Consider the following 19,303-nt stretch of genomic DNA (forward strand, 5'->3'; position numbering starts at 1 on the left):
TCCACTCAATGGATCGATTGGCACAAGATCAAGGTTTCACGATATGCTCCGCAAGAACGACAGGCGTAGGGTCAACACCGTGTACGATCGCCTAATCAATGCACTCTTCTCACTATTTTCGCTCACTTTTCTACGTACCGCATTTTATCTGTCGACCTCCCACCTGCTTTAACTTACAACGAAGAATGCTTTAAATACTTAATTCGCGCTAGTGTAAGATTGGAAATGAGTAGACTCTCCCCACTTTCATTTTAATTACAATGATGCGCTTTATTTACCTCATCCCGAATGTATATACGTAAAGCAGTATTTATTATCTTATTTGCTGAAATAAAATTGCATTTTTAACCGTGATTGTTACTTTACAATGCTAATTTCCTTTTATTTATTTATTTATTTCCTCAACGTAAAGTTCCGGTTCCAAAATTTCGGCATCTGAAGTTCAAGAATATGAATTTTCAGAGAAAGGGAATGTCTGCCTTTCTCCGGGACAGAACCACTGTAGTCCTCAGTGTTATCGCTATCGCTCGCTGAAATCGAAAAAAGACTACCGCAACTTTGCAACGGTATATGTCAGTACAGTGGAAGAGCGAGAAATGGCAGAAAAGAAAGGGAAAACACTATCTGAACGTTTTAATGTAATGGCCTTTGAGATATTAATGTTGGCCATTTGAACTTCCTCTAAAGTATTGCAAAATAAGTAGAGTTTAGATGCGATAGTCATCCAGGAAAAAAGTAGTAAGATAAAATTGATCCGTTGAAATGCAGAATGTTCCACTGTGCGTATTTGAGGTCTCTACCTACTTGACCGTTTCGTACCTAACCTCCAGTTTCGTTTTGTGAGTACAATTTTGAACAGTGGTTAGCTAAAACAAAAGTTAGGAACTAAGGTATAATTTTAACCACAGTGACCCTATGGGCCATACAGTGTTGTTATTTTCTATTGCTATTTAGGAGTCCGTCATGCTTTAATCAAATACGCTGGATTGGTAGAAATTCACCTGGAAACGTGTCTCCATCACGTTGCTAAAAACAATTATGGAAATAATATTGTCACTATAGCAAAATCTACCAAAAAATTAACAATTACTAGGGACCTCTAATTTCTCTGTTGATTTAAATTGCACACTTGGTTGTATATTCTTTGATTTTACTTTCTTAAATTTACTGGAACAAGCCGAACATTTGGAATACAAGTAACTGTAATGGGCTTAGAGATGAGACGTCTCGTCCTGTTTTTCAGTAAATTTTCATTAAGTTGCTCGATGGGATGTCGGAAAATGTAAAACCTCAACAGACTACGTATGAGAAAAACTAAACGTAGTTGGAAAGCGGAGGACGCTTTTTCACTTACCTTTGTCGGTTAATGTGTTGTGATTGCAACCCCTGTAATTTAGCCCTTAAACAAACGCAGATCAACAAAAAAAGGGAGCGAACATAGGACGATCGCGTTCTCGCTCACTATAAAATCGACCGTGTACAATCCAATTTAGATTTTAGATAGGTACGCAAGGAATTAATTTAGATTCTTACAACGTTTGCCGACTAAACTTAGGGATCTACCTAGATTCTAACGCATATACCTAGATGATATGTTGTTATGCCGATGCTATTATCGTGTAGGTATGCGCGGTGTAACATGAAACTCAATTAATGCGCGCAAATATTGATATTTTGTTATAGATTTTATTTTACTTTTTACTCGATAGGATTATGTTCCGCTAGTGTTGCCTGTAATCTCATGAGAAATAGCTTTATTTCGTTGGTTTTATTTTTGCTTCGGCGTATAACTTTTGATGATTATTACAACTACATTGTGGCAAAACGGATTCACATTTCATATCGTACTTCAGACCGTATTGTGCTTTCGGAATTTAATATTAACGTGCATTTGGCACTCCTCGATTCTTTTCATTAAGTGCTACATGCTGCAAAAACAAAACAATATCGTCCAGAGGAATTCCTGAGCTGCATTTATGTAACTTTGTAGAAACGTATTGGTGGTTGGTATCAGTACATACATCCCCAACTCGAATTTCACTTTTAAGATTTTAGTGATTTGCTATTTCAATCATTGGTTTACGCACTGTCACCAATCATCCATGACCACCCTATTTAAACAATAACAAAAAATATATATTCTTGCAAACGCTGACGACTCTTCTTTTCGTTCGTAACCGGAATATCAAATTTCTTGAAATAAGTACGACTTTATAGTCTTGGTTGTCTTACAAAGAGATTGTCATCTACCTTAAAAACCTTAATTGTAACTATCTAAACATAAAAATGGCTTGATTGCGGATCTACCAATTAGCGAATAAGTAAGAAATTTTACGCGACCGCGAACTTACATTTTGAGATTCAAGAAGATTAATCTTTTACGCTGACTGCGAGAAATTACTTAGAAAACTGCTTATTAAAAGAAATAAGATTCGGGGATTTGAGGTTGGTTGAAATTACCTTCATTTTAGAACGAAGTTTGAGTATCGACGTCAAGGCAATTCCCAGGAACATACACTGTTCAAATTTAATGGAAAATATTACGAATTTAAACTTCTCCACCCGAAAATTAAGAACCTGTTATTTAAATACATTTCCTGTGTTCCAGATTATACTCTTGTATTTCTCAAAAATTCTGTTTAAATTTAACCTTTTTTTCAAACGATTATAATTAAATTCCCTTATAAATCCGAACCAAAAAAGAATGTAAAGCTTGTTGCGTCATTGGCGTGTAATTATATAAATTGGTAAACATTTCCGCAGAACACAAATTTCATATCGCCAGATTAAGACTTGAGTAAATAAACGAAATGTATAATGAGAACAGGGAGTCTTCATTTTACGATTATTGCTTAAAATACGTTAACCATCCAGTTTAAATTTTTGATTCCCTGAAGTATTCACAAGAACTTCAGAAATAAAATGTACTGATGCTACAATAAATTTCAGGGTGTCAGTAAATTTGATTCGCTTCGCTCATCAACATAACAAAAATTACTCAGTATGTTTAGGCGAGAAATGGTCAATTAGAAGTTCTTTTGACTATCCTGATATCTACTAACTTATATGGCGCCGACATGTTCGATACAACGTGAAATCCCCCCTTGCATAGTTACGGAAAGGAATTAATGCCACTCACAAGAAATATACAGATTTAGTCAAATAAATATAAAATAAAGAATAAAAGAATCCAATTTGATTCGATTTACAAGTTAAGAAAAGATAATGAAACACTTGAAGTGAATTCGCCTTGTTAGGGAGTATATGAATCCAACCAAAATAACGATGTTAAAGTCAACTCAGAAAAAATAAATTGAGGGCGATTTTTTGCCAAACAGATTTTCTGCGCGTGATCGTCAAATATTTCAACAAAGTGAAAACTTCTATTTATTTGCAAGCCACCCCAATACCCATTTTGACAAAATGTAGGTCAAATAAACTTTTCAAAACTAAAGAATCTCAGCACAGTTCGCACTTCAAACGATCATTAGAAGTTTCAGTGTAAAATAAAAACTATTCGTTAAGTGGATATTGTTTTATTACAGCCGTTAAATCCTTTCCGCCTTTTATTTCTCAAAATTAGTCGTTCCTTTTGCATAGTATAATCTACAATTTGCATATTAAACATGGGGCTAACGATCTAGCTTATTATTTGCATTTATATGCTCAGTTCGCGCGAAATGTCTTACTGTAAGGGAGAGGGTAAATTTTTAGTGCCCACTTAATCTTTGTAACTGTAGCGTCATGCTTTGTGCTCATTTATCACGTAATTACGGGATTGAATAGCTGCACTGATGCAACTTGAGTTTTCTTAATACTGGACAACAATAAGACCGTTTCGCAGTTAGTAATTGTAGCGGAAGGCGGGTATAAAATAAATGGGAATATCCCTTTACAAAATGAAACGGATGTTACTAAGACTAACATCAAACAATTTTCAATGTTTAACCAATTAGCTAGTAATTTCATTCAAACGGTTATACTAAGGGCCCGCATTTCAATTTATAGGGTGCGTTTTATAACATTATAAGAATAAACTCGGTTCATGTAGCTGACCGCTGACTACGCCACCACCAACTTAAAGTGCCACAATTGTCAACTGGAATACTGTACCCGTCATTTATCTCTGACACTAAGTTTTCGCAACCTAAAACGACACAGCATGAAATTATGTTAGAAATTCAGAAAATGCGCCCTAAAGGTTCTCAAATATAGTCGAGTTTTAGCGCCGGTCAAACGGAAACCCAGTTAATTTTTAATCAAAAGTGTACAACTATGTTCGCCAGTGTCTAAAGCATTAATCTCAATGACTGTAACCAATTGGCGCCGAATATAATTAACACTGATGTATTGATTGTTGCCATGATCCGATAGCTAATGAAAGATGAATATTTCTTTACATTGTAATACGGAGATATGATCTGGTCCTTTATTGGACTGGGGATGATTCAATCAATGAAACTGGATTGGAAATGGATGTCGGTTGGCAATTCAGCTCTAAAAAGGAAGCAGTATTTACGTGTTTTGGATATTTCGCACTGTGCATAAAGGAGAGTATGAGTTTGAGCTGGTAGGGTGATAATGAAAAGGAGAAGAACAACTACGTAAGCGTTGTGGTTAGTTTGAAGAGCACCGGTAACTGATGAAGGTAAACAGGTGGGATAAATGTAAAACAAAAGTGTTACACGTGATTTTATAACTATAGTTAGGAAACCAGTTCCTTATGGGAGCGACTCAAGCAGATAAAGAGAACTGTGGCAGGCGACATATAGGTAACTTTAAAAGACACATTTGTATAACCAAAATCTATCCTGATTATCTTGCATAGTTTTCACAAGTACAAATGTGTTCCATAGAACTTGAATTGCCAATATTAATATTATCACAAGGACTTAGAAGGATCAAAGTTTCTACTCCATTAACCTGCAAGGCTTGCCCTCTAGTGCACCAACAAAGGAATAATTCCGTTTGGAATTCATCTGAATTTAACGACGCTTAATCTGAAACTAATGAACCACTTATGTACAAGACAAACTATTACCTACAATACACCTCACGCTCATTTGACCTTAGTGGTTGTAAAGGAATTACGTTTGCTTTACTTTGGAGTATTTAATTCTTACGTGAGTGTATAGTGGATGCTGAAAAGCCCTACAGGTATAGGATAGAGTGGTCATTATCGCAAGGTACAATGAACGATAGTAACTATAACCATAAACTTTCAAGAATTGAGACGGGGAATGTAAATTTAATTGCGGAAGTACAAGTGGATGGCTAACTTTATGCAACACTATTCAGTAGATATAGAGATGCGGTTCGATTGCACCGTATTGTAATCCTTTCCAAAGTCTCCGCAATGCGGCGCTTACACAGCTCGCAGTGTGCACACATATGACGCCCGAAGTCGACGAAATTCTGCTATGTGGTGTTCGCATCACGACGGTTTGAAACACAAACAAGCCTTTAAGGCTTGACAGACATCGACCAGGATTAGAAAGTTTCGTTGGTAGCGATTTACTGCCACTAGAACCACAGACCTTGTGTTCGTAATTTGTAAAAATAACGTTATCGAGCGTTCTTGGCGATTTATTCATTTTAACAATGGGAATGCCTATCTTTTTTTTGTGATTTTAAACTCTGTGTTGCGTTTGTCAGATTTGGACACGTTTATAAATGAAGCACATTACTTATGATTTGTTTTCCCATTTCCTCGTTTGCGTTCGCTGCCATTTGATGTTTTCCTTTTAAAACTGCATTACTATTTTAAAGTGCCAATATCTTGGAAGGAGCAATTTATGAGTTTGCATCCCAAACGTAAGCACCTACCTTGAATATAAACGATGCCCACGTTCCACATGTAATGTGTTTATAAAGTGTTGGTTACTACATTAATGTCACATCGGAATAAATCAATTTTATCAATATGAAGCGAATGCCACTTCTGTTTTCAAATACTTTCTAGCGTTCCCGAATTTATGTTGCCTACGTGGCAAAAAGAGAAATAAATTTTCCAAACAAATCTTTCTGGTTACACAACCCTTATCTTGTAGTTTTTTATATACTCGCTTTATAAGGATATTTGCTGGATTACTCTGTGAAATATATGAATGAACATCTTTTCTGACTTGTTTACTCAAGGTTGTTTTTTAGTAGAAGTATAGGTGAGCAAAGTCACTACTGGATTTTTTAATACGAACTAAATTGTGTACATCATGGTTTTGTTCGGCAACTCAGACATTAAAGCGAGAATTAGGTACTTACAAATTTCTTACTAATTGGTGGAAGAGTGAGTGATGAGACAGCTAACACCCACGTTTTTGTTAATGATTAATACGAGCATAAAAGTTTGTAATCCGTATTCGTCCTGAATTACATCAGGTGATGTAATCAATTTATTTACTTTGAATTAATATTAGTTTCATAGTATGTAATTCGATATTATTTTAGAAATATGCAATTCAAACGTGTTTTCTTAGTTTGTATATTATAACGTGGAGAGTTTTTTTTATTTCACATAGTTTCTTTTTTGTCGATTTAGGATTTAGACATACAGAACTTATCCTACGTATGTATAACCTATAGTGTTAAATTTTGAACCACACAAGTTTGGGGACACATTACCGGTCTCAGCAAGAGGTTCAGATCGGATTTTAATCAGTTAGCAAGATACCTATCACAACCTCTAAAATTCAATTGCGCGCTCATAGTTAGCGCATGATCATGGAAAACACTGAAAATACCTCCCCAACCAGAGAAGCTTCTGAAATAGGCGCCACGTCGTTGCTCATGAAAACGAATCATCAGCATCTACCTCGACAAGAGTAAATAATGAATTATCATCCCTATGCTAGAGGAAGCAACAAGCGTCTCAAAGTGCAAAACGATACCTCTTACGATGTCTCACATACATGCGCAAACTCGTGTTAGGATTCCCCCGATCACAGTGGACAGTCTTCCAGATTTCATGAACCGCGCCCATAACCTCCACAAAGATTCTCAAGAAATAAATAAATATCAAGGCCGTTGCTTTCGAACCCTAGAAAAACAACTAAAATATCTGTATGGAGACAATTAGGAAAATGATCAATTATTATATACGGTAACTGGTTGCCTCTTAAGGCGCCAGGCGCGGCTACTAAAACGGTGCTAGAAATTAAAGTAGGTACTATTTACTACCTTCTATTTCCAACTCCTAAAAGGAATAAATAGATCAGGAACAACACCTCTTGTCACGAAGCGCTTCTGGATACCGGATGTTCATTGAACCTGGTAGACTCAAAAATGTACGGTGCGTTCATTAATACTGGTATGAACACCGAGTGCTTCGTTACACATGAAGGGAAGACATAGACACCTGGATCATGGTTTTGCCCTTTATTTCTTCGCTCTTGCAAAGCCATTTTTAGCGCATTTCCACAAATAAAAAAAAAATGCGCTATTGTGGCCACTTTGTCCGTCCGTCCGCCCGTCCGTCCGTCCGTCCGCTCGTTTTGAGACTTTACTAGTTTTTTATCTTAAGAGCTATTGTTCTACTTTTTTCGCTATTTGGCTCGTTATGGTGTCGAGTCTTGCACCAAGGAAGGAATTTTTTCTGTACCGCTTACAAAAAAAGTTATTGTAAAAAAAACAAACAACCGTTTTTTACATGTTCCATAATTTTACACTTTTGCCGTTTATTAACGATCCTAGAGATCGTTTATAATTTTGCATTGCTGTCTGTCGTCTGCCTGTTGGTCTGTCCGTCTGTTCTTTGTCTGTCTGTCCCTCTATCTGTCCGTGTGAACGATAACTTTGTTTAGAAATGTCCGATCGCTTTTACATCTCCGTTAGTTATGAACTGAATTGCATGAAATTCAATATGGACATAGCTTTAGCCATATAATACGCAATGCCACAAGTTGAGTCGAATCGATTCAAAATTCACAGTGCCCTTTTCGCATCTCCACCATTTATAAACCGAATTGCAAACTTTTTTAATTATAAAAGTATTTAAATGAAATTTGATACATGGCCACTTGGAATAAAAGCAAATTTAACGCCAATTTCAAAATTTGGTTTTGCGTATGCGCAGTGCCAACTTCCTTATTTATGGAGGGATTTAAATGAAATTTGATACATAGCCACTTGGAATAAAAGTAAATTTAACGCCAATTTCAAAATGTGGTTTTGCGCATGCGCAGTGCCAACTTTCTTATTTATGGAGGGATTTAAATGAAATTCGATACCTACATAGCCACTTGGAACAAAGGAAAATCTAATGTTAGCTTTAAAATTTAGGTTTGCGCATGCGCAGTTCCAACTTTCTTATTTAGAAAACCATTGAAATGAAACTCTTCTTATAAACTGAAATTGAAGTAGCACGTCAAAAATGGATTGCACATGTGCAACGCTATCTTTCATATTTGTGGCCGGATTTTTACAATTTTAACAGAAGTTGCATCTTACAAATAGGAAATGAATGCAAGTGGAAATGCGCTTTATGTAAATCGTTTACGATTACTTTTTAACTTGTTTAGAAATCGTATCCCCTTTATCGGGTTCTACCACCGAATCCATAGTTATCCCACTTCTTATTTTTACCTTTCGTGTCAACTTTACGGGAGAGCCTAATCTTTTCTTTTTATGAACTGCTGATTCACCTCTTTTCTGTTTATAGTTCTGTTCTTCTGTACGTTCAGTTATTTACAAAAGAATGAGACTAGCAAGGTGCAGGTGCAGGTGCTTTATAATATTACGGATACGATAGCTTCTTCCTTCTACCCACGATATATTGTTTAAGTTCCTTCACCATACAAAAATTGTTTCTCGCTGCTTTCTCCTATTTGAATGTTTAAAAAAATTACTGAATATTCATCTCCTATATTCATGTTTTACCGCTTCCAGAAATTTTTATGATATGCCTCCTCATCTTCTCCTTCTAGATAAGTAACTTGTTTTCAATTGGTCCTTAAGTTTCTTCTTTCCGGCCTCTGGCAATTTCATCCTTTCCCTCATACAGGGCTCACTCCTCGACGATGACGTGTTTGCTCTTCCCTTGGTCCGATTTCTTATATAGGTATCCACGATTTCATAATATGCTTGTCTGCTTCGTTTATTATACTCGTTTCCTCTTCCTAAGGTTTAATTTATTTTCCTTGGGAGCGTGAGTGTTCGGATTAGTCGCCGAATTCTAGGCCTTCGGGTCTTAGAAGACTGTTTTCCAAAGACGCTGTGGTAAAGCATTCACTGCGGATCCAGATGGGCTATCTCACTCACACTATGCCAACATGATTTCAACGTTTGCATTGTATGACGTCTGGTGTAGATAGAAGAATGGTAGGGATACACTAAATAATAACCATTGCCCAATTCACCAAAGTCGATTATTAATTGCGATACCATAAGCTTTCCTTTTGAGCAAATCGGGTAATGAAAGACGTAAGAAATAGCCATAACCTTGGCACAAATTTCGACTGCGGCCGAGAGTCAGGTCTCTTCCATTTTGCTATAATTTAGAGTTTATTTTGGTGGAATTAGGTAAGGCCAGTTTTCTTTCGCGCTTTTCAGGGACTTAAATTCTGTGTGTCACAGTAAGTCTAAAGTCAAGCTAGCAAGGGGTGACGATTGCTTCCTCACGGAATCACCTACGTTACCATTACCAATGCCGGTTATACAAACCGAGTGGTTGTTCAGTAAGCAGCAAAAGTATAACAAACCCCTTTAATGGATCCAATTAACGAATACCGTAAAAACGACAGTTAGGATATCTGATCTCGACTAAACTGCGAAATACCATCGCATAAGAGAATTAAACCGTCCGATTCGAGTTTCACTGCACAAAATTAACAGTTTCGTACGAAATCTACGAGATTGTGTGCCATATTGCAAAATAACGAAACTCCAGCGTAATTGCATTACGAAAGTATATGAAAGTAATGCATGAGGGAGCTTTGATAGGAAGCCGCTTAAAATTGTATCTCATTTCCTGTAATTACGGTAGTTTGCCAGGAACGTGTTCGAATCCATAAATTTAGTGTTTTTAGTGGAACCTTTACATAATTAGTAATTTCAACAGAGGTTCTAGTAAAAACTTTCTAGTTGAAACCCTCTACTTTTTACATCCATTTATGGTTGTAATGATAAATCAACTACTTCTTCACAAAGTCCTGGCAGCAGGGTGTAAAGGAGCGTATAAGCGAATGTTAGCCTAAAAAGGAACGAAGGAAATCGAGTTATTGAAATCAAATTGTAAGTAAACAAACGCAAAGACGTATTTTCATGCTGTAAAGCTGTATATAGTAAGTTTAAGTACGCCTGTGAGGGTAACTCTGAGTCGGTTTGATCGGATTTCGAGGGTCTGCGTTATCTATAACCAATACGGGTGTAATTCAAACTATACGTTCTTAACTTGGTGATAAGTTACGCGAACCGCATTAGTTGCACAGATCCTTTAATTGATGGATCCTCGTTCTATTCAGATATCGTTAGCTGAAGCGGCGGCTAATTACGGATTATACAGTGTTGACAACGTAACGGCTGCATTTGTCAGTGAACTTCCTCGAGTACCACGCCACTAAAGTATCGCTTAGTTGACTTTACATCCCTAAGCTGGATCGATTTTCCGGAAATATATTGCGTTAGGTAAGGAGGGTTTTCGCTATCTTGTGATTATTCCACCATAACTTATTCACGTTTCTAATACTAACCTCTAGTACTTGTAGATTAATTTATGGGCTGGCAACGTCAACCAGCATTACACTTAATGAATTTACATTTATTGCTGGCAATGTTTCTCCCTTTGCTCTCAATGTTGCACATCTAGAAGGAGAAAATATAGATAGCCAAATACTAAAGCAACGTTATTTATAGGTTGCTACAAATCCTTTAGAAAAATAGAGTTTCATGAATGTTTCACGTCCTGTTAAAAATCCTGTTTTTATTACAATACCACTACAGCAAACCAAACTGCTTTATAAAGAGACATGACACACAAACAAAAGAAGGGAATCCTACCCTTGCTTGGAATTTATCGCGAGCTAGCTTTCTTTGACTCCATTACGCATTTACCTTCTCGCTGGAAGTTAATGGTATATGACTCGAAGTTTGTATGTATCTAATGGATATCATTCACGGACACCAGAAAAAATGACGGCTACAACTTTGAAAAGTCCATAATCTAAACCGTGGGATTAGTGTAACCCCATTGAGTTGCCGAGCTATTCACGTAGATACGTGGTGTTACAAAAGTACATAACTGTGACATTCTTTGTTTTACTTCAATGTTCAAAGACGGTTGCTACATATCTTCACACATTGTTTCGATTAATTTGATCAGGCAACGGAAATTTGACTTTATGGTAACTAGAAAGATGTGTCTGGGATTTCAGGATGAAGTGGTTTCATGGATTTAACCCCACACCTTCAATGGGGGCTTTACATTTTTACTGCATTATACACATTGACTGAAGGCACGACCTTGAGCAAATTCTGCATGCAAAACAACAACATATTTGCATGCCCTACCTCCTACCGAAGCGGCAGCACGGCAACATTCCTTAGGAGTTCACTTTGAATTACACCAATGGCTTGAAAATTAAAAAAAATTCTTGAGGAATGGGCTTGGAAGAGAACAAACGCTACATAAACGTTTATGTATTTTAGCCTTTGACGCTAAGGTCTGATGATGGAATTGATTTCCGAGAGAAAAAATTTTTATATTTATAATTATAATCTACGCAACCTGCCTTTTAATACGACGCTTATAATCCAATGGAGCAATACATCAATAAAATTTCTTTTAAAATTCTTTGTGACGCGCCCTCGTATAATGATCTCTCATTGTGTTGAAATTTCCAGATGATGAATTTCATGTCAACCACACTCAAAACTGGGCATGAAAATCTCGAAAATGAACTCGAGTTATTATTGATTATGCACAGGAATAAAAATCTAAATTCCACTGCACTGAAACCGCTATTTTTCGATTATCATTAAAGTTTGAACGGAAACAAAATATCCCCTTAAATGCGATATATTCATCTTTAAACATTATTGTGCAAACTACGCCATGCGGATGTTTTATTAGGCATTGGTACTTGCAGCAATAATTTAATGTGGTCGTTAATTTTCAGAGTAAACGCAAATTCGATCATATTTGTTACATTTGAGGACAATGTTGTATCAGAATTATTGAATTATTTAATGATGTGACTGTTGCATTGCTCTGATTAGTTTGTTTATTTTATTGTAAAGTTATTTTATGCTAGTGAAACAAAGAACATCTGGAAATTATTTACGTGGTCCATCTCATGTTTTTCTCCGGTCGCGGTAAGAGTTATATACATATAGATATAGGGCAAGTTGTGTACAGGTAAGTTAAATATTGTAAAACGAAATTTTAAGTTGTCACAAAGAAGTAGTTCGAGTCAAGAAGGCGTTCTGCTGTTACGCATACGGAGTTCCTGCGAAAGTGAAGTTGCCCACCACTGAACAGCCACGTTTACAATTTTAAAGTACAAGAAAGGCAGTTCGTGAAAATCAAGATTCGAGTGAAGGTAAAGAAGTAGAGTTTGTGAAGCAGCGAGTTTGTGTTGATTGTTATTTATTCTTGATAAATGAAAATTTTTTAAACTATATTCGATGAGTTCAAACATCACAAAATTAAAATTGTTTCCTCATTACTCTGCCAGCATAAAAACGACTACGTGTTCTTCTTTTAAAATCACATATCCGGATTGACTACCAGTACAAGTTAGGGCCATAGAACTCCTCAAAATAACCGGAGACAGTCCCATTTATGCTTAAGTCTTGTAATTTAAGAGAAAAACCACGTCCACTAATAAATTCAATATGGTTGTTCCCCGGTGTCACTCTAAATTCCGCACCGTCGCCTGAACTGATCAACAGCTGCGTTGCTTATCTTACAAGTGTCATTGTGTATCCAAAGCCAATTAAATGTTAGGCAAATTTGACCGAATTTATGCCGAAATCGCCTGAGAGAGAAACGAAAACCCCATGTCGTTTATAGGTACAACAATATTGATTATAAATAAACGCACTGATGACTGATGTAAAACTGCAAAGCGATCACCCGCTACAATTTGGAACTCACTTATTTTGTCATGTGTTAGGAAAGCAATGTAATTTATTGTTTCTGTCCCGTGAAAAGTATAGTTTAATCCTAGGGTGATACCAGTTATATAAATAAGGTCATAGAAATTCAAATGGATTCTTTTCATAGTGCCGGAGAGAATTTTATTCAACATACCGCTACGCTATACTAAAAATATACAAAACAGTAAATTCCGGATAGAAGAGGAAATTTTATGTAACGATGAAGGCACACAACACATAGTCATTGGTGCAATGTGCGCGAATCTAAAATACCAATAATTTTTGTGTAACTTAATACAAGATTCGTGGCTCACCGATTAAAAACTGCTTCGGATATTATTCTGGGTAGAAAAGAATCAGATGCAATGTTCTGATGTTTATGGGGGTTTCCGTGGGTTTTTTTGGGATCCTCTAAAATCGGTCCGAGGTTTAATATCTTAAAATTAACTTAAGTTATCCTACAGCGTGGTGCCCATTAGATGGTGCCGACTTGGAATGTGTCAATTCTTTCGCCTTTTTTTAAACAGTCTGTATAGGTACCTCTTTTTACTACGCCACAACAGGTAGCTTATGGTTTTAGTATGGGAGCTATTTGGTACCTAGCTATTGCTCGTTAAGTTTTTGCAGGAAATTATCGAGGAAATGAGTTTTATTCGTGCAAGAAACGGATATTTTGGAAACAAATTTACCCCAAAGATATCTAATGAATCGCATTTTCCAATACGCTTGTTTGCGTGAATGTGTACAAAATGATTCTGCGTCACACGTAAATTGAATACAAAAGCGTAACCTGACATGATTTATGGCAGCCCTTTTAAAATCAATATTAAAGTATAATTTTGTGGAACGAAGTTTGTTTGCTGTTATTTACATGCCGTGTAGGATGTTACTTTAATAACCTAAGTGATTATTGTGGTCATGCTAAATTATTTCGGTAAAGTTAATTTTGCGGGTCAGTGCGTGTCTGTATTCAATTAAGTCTTCGAGTATCGCCAAAACGCTTGTCCTACACAGGATTTCCGGATGAGACAGACATGTATAGGGCACGACGTCTTAGTTCAAATGGACCGTGCCATTTCATCTGGTCATGCTTAGTAGTTTTTATTCACAATTCCGCTTTACGATGTCGTAAATGCATGATTTACGGAATACATTAAACTATTTGAGAAATTTCTCACTGTTTTATTAATATATTTGGTCAAATTATCATAATTTTAGTCAAACATCTTCTGTTATTGAAATGAAGCCCTCGTTCCGTCTATGTATATCGTCTTAATTCCAAACGGCAGACCTAAACCGCCCCCAAACTTAAGGTGTTTGTAGTTACTAATCAAATCTAGTCTACATTCAAACCCTCATGGTTAATGAAACTTGATGCGGACTAGTTTAACAATTGTTCCCTGAACGTTTCGCTCGAGTGAAAAATGTATGTTTTCTTTGTGCACGAAGATCAAACAAATCACTTCCTCATTTTAATTACGGAAATTACACAACTCGGTTGTTTAAGTTTTGTAATTAATTTTCCTTTTGGAATATGGAATTGTGTTTTTTTGACTTTCAAAGCCGCACAACGTTTATTTACAAAGCGAATTTTGCTCCAAAAGTTAATTTAATACAGATTCAACGCGTACAATGTCAGTGTACTGATACTGTGCCATATCGTGCTCTGGATAAATTATCTTATTGCTACGTTAACTTTATTGTGTGTTGTTCCATAGTGTAAAGAATAGAATTAAGTACGCTATGATTTTTCGTACGCATCAAGTACTGTATACGTATAACCACAGATGTAAATTTACATCCGTGATATAACGTGCAACTACTAAAATTGAATCATTAAATTAAACAAAAAACCTTCCCCATACTAATTTTAATTATAAAAGGACGTAATGCGACTAGTTTCGACCAACGGTGATCTTCTGCTGGCTACGCTATCAATTACAGATTTTTAATGTTTAAAGTATTAAAGTACATACCTTATGGAGATAACAGAAGTTACACATTATATATACAAAGTATTTTTTAAAAACGCATGAAAAATGTGAGGTTAAGTTGTAACACCTGAGTTACTTTCTACTTAGGGGAAAATAATTAAAGCTGACAAGTTTAAAAATGTTCTTGACAGGCTTTCATTTAATTAGTCGTGAATAGATTTTATAAAACGTAATTATTAGGTAAAGGTACGGTGTGGGTGGGCGCCGCCATCGAAACGACACTCAGGTTAAAAACTGAAGGAAAAAGTAACTACCGGGAAATTTGAGTATTAAAAAATGACAAATTATGCATTTAAAATTTTACAAAGAAGTAAAAGCAAAGCTTTCAAACAAACAAAACAAAAAAAAAGTTCTGCATTTACATATAACGTTCTCCCTACTTCTTGTTTGAAAATCCTTTTCTTTTCAATATTCACCCGCGAAATAATATAATAATATCACTATAATCGAGTGAACTTAAGGAGATGGTGGGAGGTTGATAATAAAACGTGTTAACTCGTCTGTACACAGTCGCATACTAACAGGAATCAGAAAGTATTTCCAAATGCAATTAGGAAAGTGATTTTCAAACGCGTTGGACATATTACCTTAAGCGGTTCTTATCCTTACTAAAGTAAAATGGGTTTTTATCCTATCTTCGTGTGGTTTGTATGTCGGATAAAGTAAAATAGGCTCTTATCTTGCCTTAGCTGATGTGTCTGTAAGCACCTTTGATTCTTATTTCGATAGTTGCTCAATTAATTAGCGTGACTGCAATTCTTTATTAATTTTATTTCTAGATATCTTCGTACGACAAGCCATATGCATGCCTCGCAATAAGGAAGAGAGTTCCAAAAAGGGCCGAGTTTCCGGAACTACTGAAGAAGATGTGGCAAATTACTACAGATATGCAGCATTTCTAGGGTTTCAATCCGGTAATGCTTGATAGCCAGATATTTAATTAATTAGTTGATGATTTTTCTGCGTACCATTATTTTCAGAACTAACACCTACAAGATTGCAAATTATTACAATTCCAACGTGCGAATGTGCATAAATAATGTGAACTAAACTGTTTATTATTAAACATTTAAAATTGCAGAATAAGGACTTTTTCTAGAAAAGCTCCACCGATAACAAATTTTTTAAAAATTATTTAGGCATTTGCTACGACTATATTTAAATTATATATTAGAATTATACCTAATATTGACTCCCGTAATGTCATTTTTTATAAAGTGAGTGCAATTAAATTAAACTGTTTGAAATGCACTTACTGTTGAATACACTTTATTGAATTGCAGGATACACCGTAATGTACATTGTTAAGTCCTCTAATTGCGTTTTGTTGTTGAGCAGTAAAGTTATTATTATTATATAATTACGACAAAATAACCCAGATGCAACGCTCTACTTTTGCAAATGCAGCCAAATTGCCGTGATGATTTTGTCGTCAATGCGTCAATCGTCAAATTAACGTGCATAGGGAAGTTGTAATACAGTAAATCAAAATGTCTAAAATGTTTAGGTACTAATGCAACAAAATCACTGACTTCACGGGAATTGTGGACAAAACTTGAGGATACGTTTCAGTCAATAGGCCCTGCACGAAAAGCTTCGCTGTTAAAAAATCTGAAAATGACGAACGTCACCTCTTGCGTGAATTCTTTGATTCTGTTGACAAGCTAGCAGAAACGTTACGATTGATGATAATTCACTCGCTATTCATGATATTGTATATAGCTTGTCACAAAGCTATAAAAACACCCGAGTTGGCATCGAAAGTCGAGACAATTTGAGGATTAATCGAGGGGATGCGAGTTCGACGACGCCCATGCAATGTACGCCCGGAGAAAGCAGCACTTTCACTTCTAAGGTCCTATTGGGTCTTGATTCTAAAGAGTGGAAACATATAAAATCTCTTATTAAGGAAGAAAGATGGCAAGTGGTGGACAGACCTGATTCTCAGATTCGTTCTGCGAAACACATTTCAAGCTGATGGAGCAGACGCAAGGCTCGCGTAGTAGCGCGAGGATTTGAAATACGACTAGACTCAGAGTTCATTTATTCATAACCTAAGTTGACTTTTTTATTAACCGTGAGGACGCTAACAGAGAATTAAAAACTTTAAAAAATAGTCGGGATTAGAAATGTTAATATGTATACTGTGTCTATGTTCGGGATGAGTAAATGAAGCGGGTCATTGTAATTAAAATAAGAGCAATTTTATTGGGATTGAAAGCCATGACCAGAACGCATCTAGAACTCCTGGTGCACAACCATTAAAAGTATTTATCAACAATTGTTCTACCGCGTTGGAGTATTGCCACTCTCCGTTGTATTACACTTTGTTGTTACTAGCCTGTTTATATGTATATCGTAGTGTGTTGATTTAATTACAAACTATTGAACGGTATTTAATACACAAGCGCTATTTAATTTTATAAGGATCGACCCATACCTGTCTCAAGATCTGTTCGTTTCCTGGGTCTCATCTTTGATGATCAACTAAGATGGAGAGAACATATAGAGGGCGTAGTAGATAAATGTAGATTGGTCCTTAACATATTTAAGGTGCTTGCGGGTACCAAATGGGGGGCTGATCCAGACACCTTACTACAAATGCACCACTCCCTGTTACTATCCAAGATGGAATATGGCTGTGTAGCCTACTCTTCAGCGCGTAAGTCAACCTTAGCCAGACTGAACCATCTCCACCATGCGGGAATAAGATACTCTATTGGAGCTTTTCGCACCAGTCCCATACATATAATGCTTTCCGAGGCAGGTTTCCTCCCACTGTCTCACAGACGCGACAAAATCCTAAGTGGATATGTAGCGGGAATCCGGGCGCAACCGGATCATCCCAACTATAAACTTTTGTTTTCCGGAATACGCGGTTTTCTGGAGAGGCCCACAATTACTAGACCTGCCGGTGTTCGAGCCCACGAACTATTCGCTGCGATGGCAGTTAATATGCCGCCCGTGTTACCATTTGGACAAGGCGAAGTTCCGCCTTGGATGATCCCGAAAATGAAAATCTTCTTAAAACTGGCGGAATACGTTAAAGAAGATACCCCAGTAACAATATACAGAAGCAACTTTCTTGCCTTTCTGGAGGAGCATCGGAACTCAACCATCATCTACACTGATGGATCACGCACAGAATCAGGAGTAGGATGCGCTGTATACGTGGAATACAGGTCGCACGAGTGGACACTTCCGCCTATGACAACTGTATACGGAGCAGAACTGTATGCATTGTGGCAGGCTCTGCTGTATTGTCTAATAAATAGAGGGCACGTGTTTCTGATTGTTTGCGATAGCCTCAGTGTTATGGCCGGGATACGGGACATTTTTTCCCGTGACCCTCTTATTCAGAGAATACAAGCAATGTACACAAATGTTACGAAGTCCGGTAAGGTAGTGGAATTTGCGTGGATACCCAGTCATGTAGGAATACACGGAAATGAACTGGTTGATGCGGCAGCAAAACGTGCAACAAGAGGAACCCGAGTAGATGTCAAGGACCTAAGACCCACGGATCTTAAAGCAGCCCTGAGGCTGGCCGTGGGAAGGACGGCGAAATGGATTCCGCCACTTACGCTAACGCGAACCGAACGCGTGAAAATACAAAGGCTGCGGATAGGACATACTGGACTCACCCATGCTTATATACTTCGCGGAGAACCTCCTCCCATGTGTCAATGTGGTGAACGGATAATGGTCGTCCATATCGTATGTACGTGTCCAAATTTTGTCCAAACAAGAACAGCGCTGCAAATATCACCAGACCTACAGCAGAACTTGCGGGAGCCTACGAGAATAAGAGGAGTGCTAGATTTTCTGAAAGGAAATAACTTATTCAACATGATTTAAGTAGCATATTATACATGCCTAGAGAAGTGATGATTGGCGATGGCGGTATAAGTAATAAAAAAAAAAGGCCAATGACCAAGATGTCGACGCCTTGGAAAGAAAAAAAAAATTTTTTTATATACGTATGGGAAGACAATTTCACCACCTAGTTGCATCAAGTTGGCTAGTAGAATTTAGACTTGCACCTGAAAATTCTTAATATATTAACGTATTGCAGTTCGATTAGTTTTTATTATACGGGGTGTGTTTCACATACCCCTAGAATAAAGAGTAGTTATTTACATAAAAGTCTGGAAAATTACACATTATATAGTAGTGTCATTTTACTGGTGAGTTTTGTATTAAATATTACACGAAAT

The 19,303-nt window shown here is 36.7% G+C and overlaps 1 protein-coding gene across 1 annotated transcript; it reads left to right on the forward strand.

Annotated features, from left to right (window-relative positions):
- Positions 1-17,837: 17,837 nt before the first annotated feature.
- Positions 17,838-18,944, forward strand: LOC116168002. The gene has a single exon (XM_031483639.1). It carries the CDS (start codon positions 17,838-17,840, stop codon positions 18,942-18,944), a length of 1,107 nt encoding a protein of 368 aa, XP_031339499.1.
- Positions 18,945-19,303: the final 359 nt, after the last annotated feature.

Source organism: Photinus pyralis, unplaced genomic scaffold (assembly GCF_008802855.1).
Source record: "Photinus pyralis isolate 1611_PpyrPB1 unplaced genomic scaffold, Ppyr1.3 Ppyr1.4_LG4, whole genome shotgun sequence".
NCBI classification, from domain to species: Eukaryota; Metazoa; Arthropoda; class Insecta; order Coleoptera; family Lampyridae; genus Photinus; species Photinus pyralis.

What these genes read in the sequence shown, in the direction of transcription:
- LOC116168002 (XM_031483639.1), top strand. Translation starts at nt 17,838, where the DNA reads ATGCTTTCCGAGGCAGGTTTCCTCCCACTGTCTCACAGACGCGACAAA.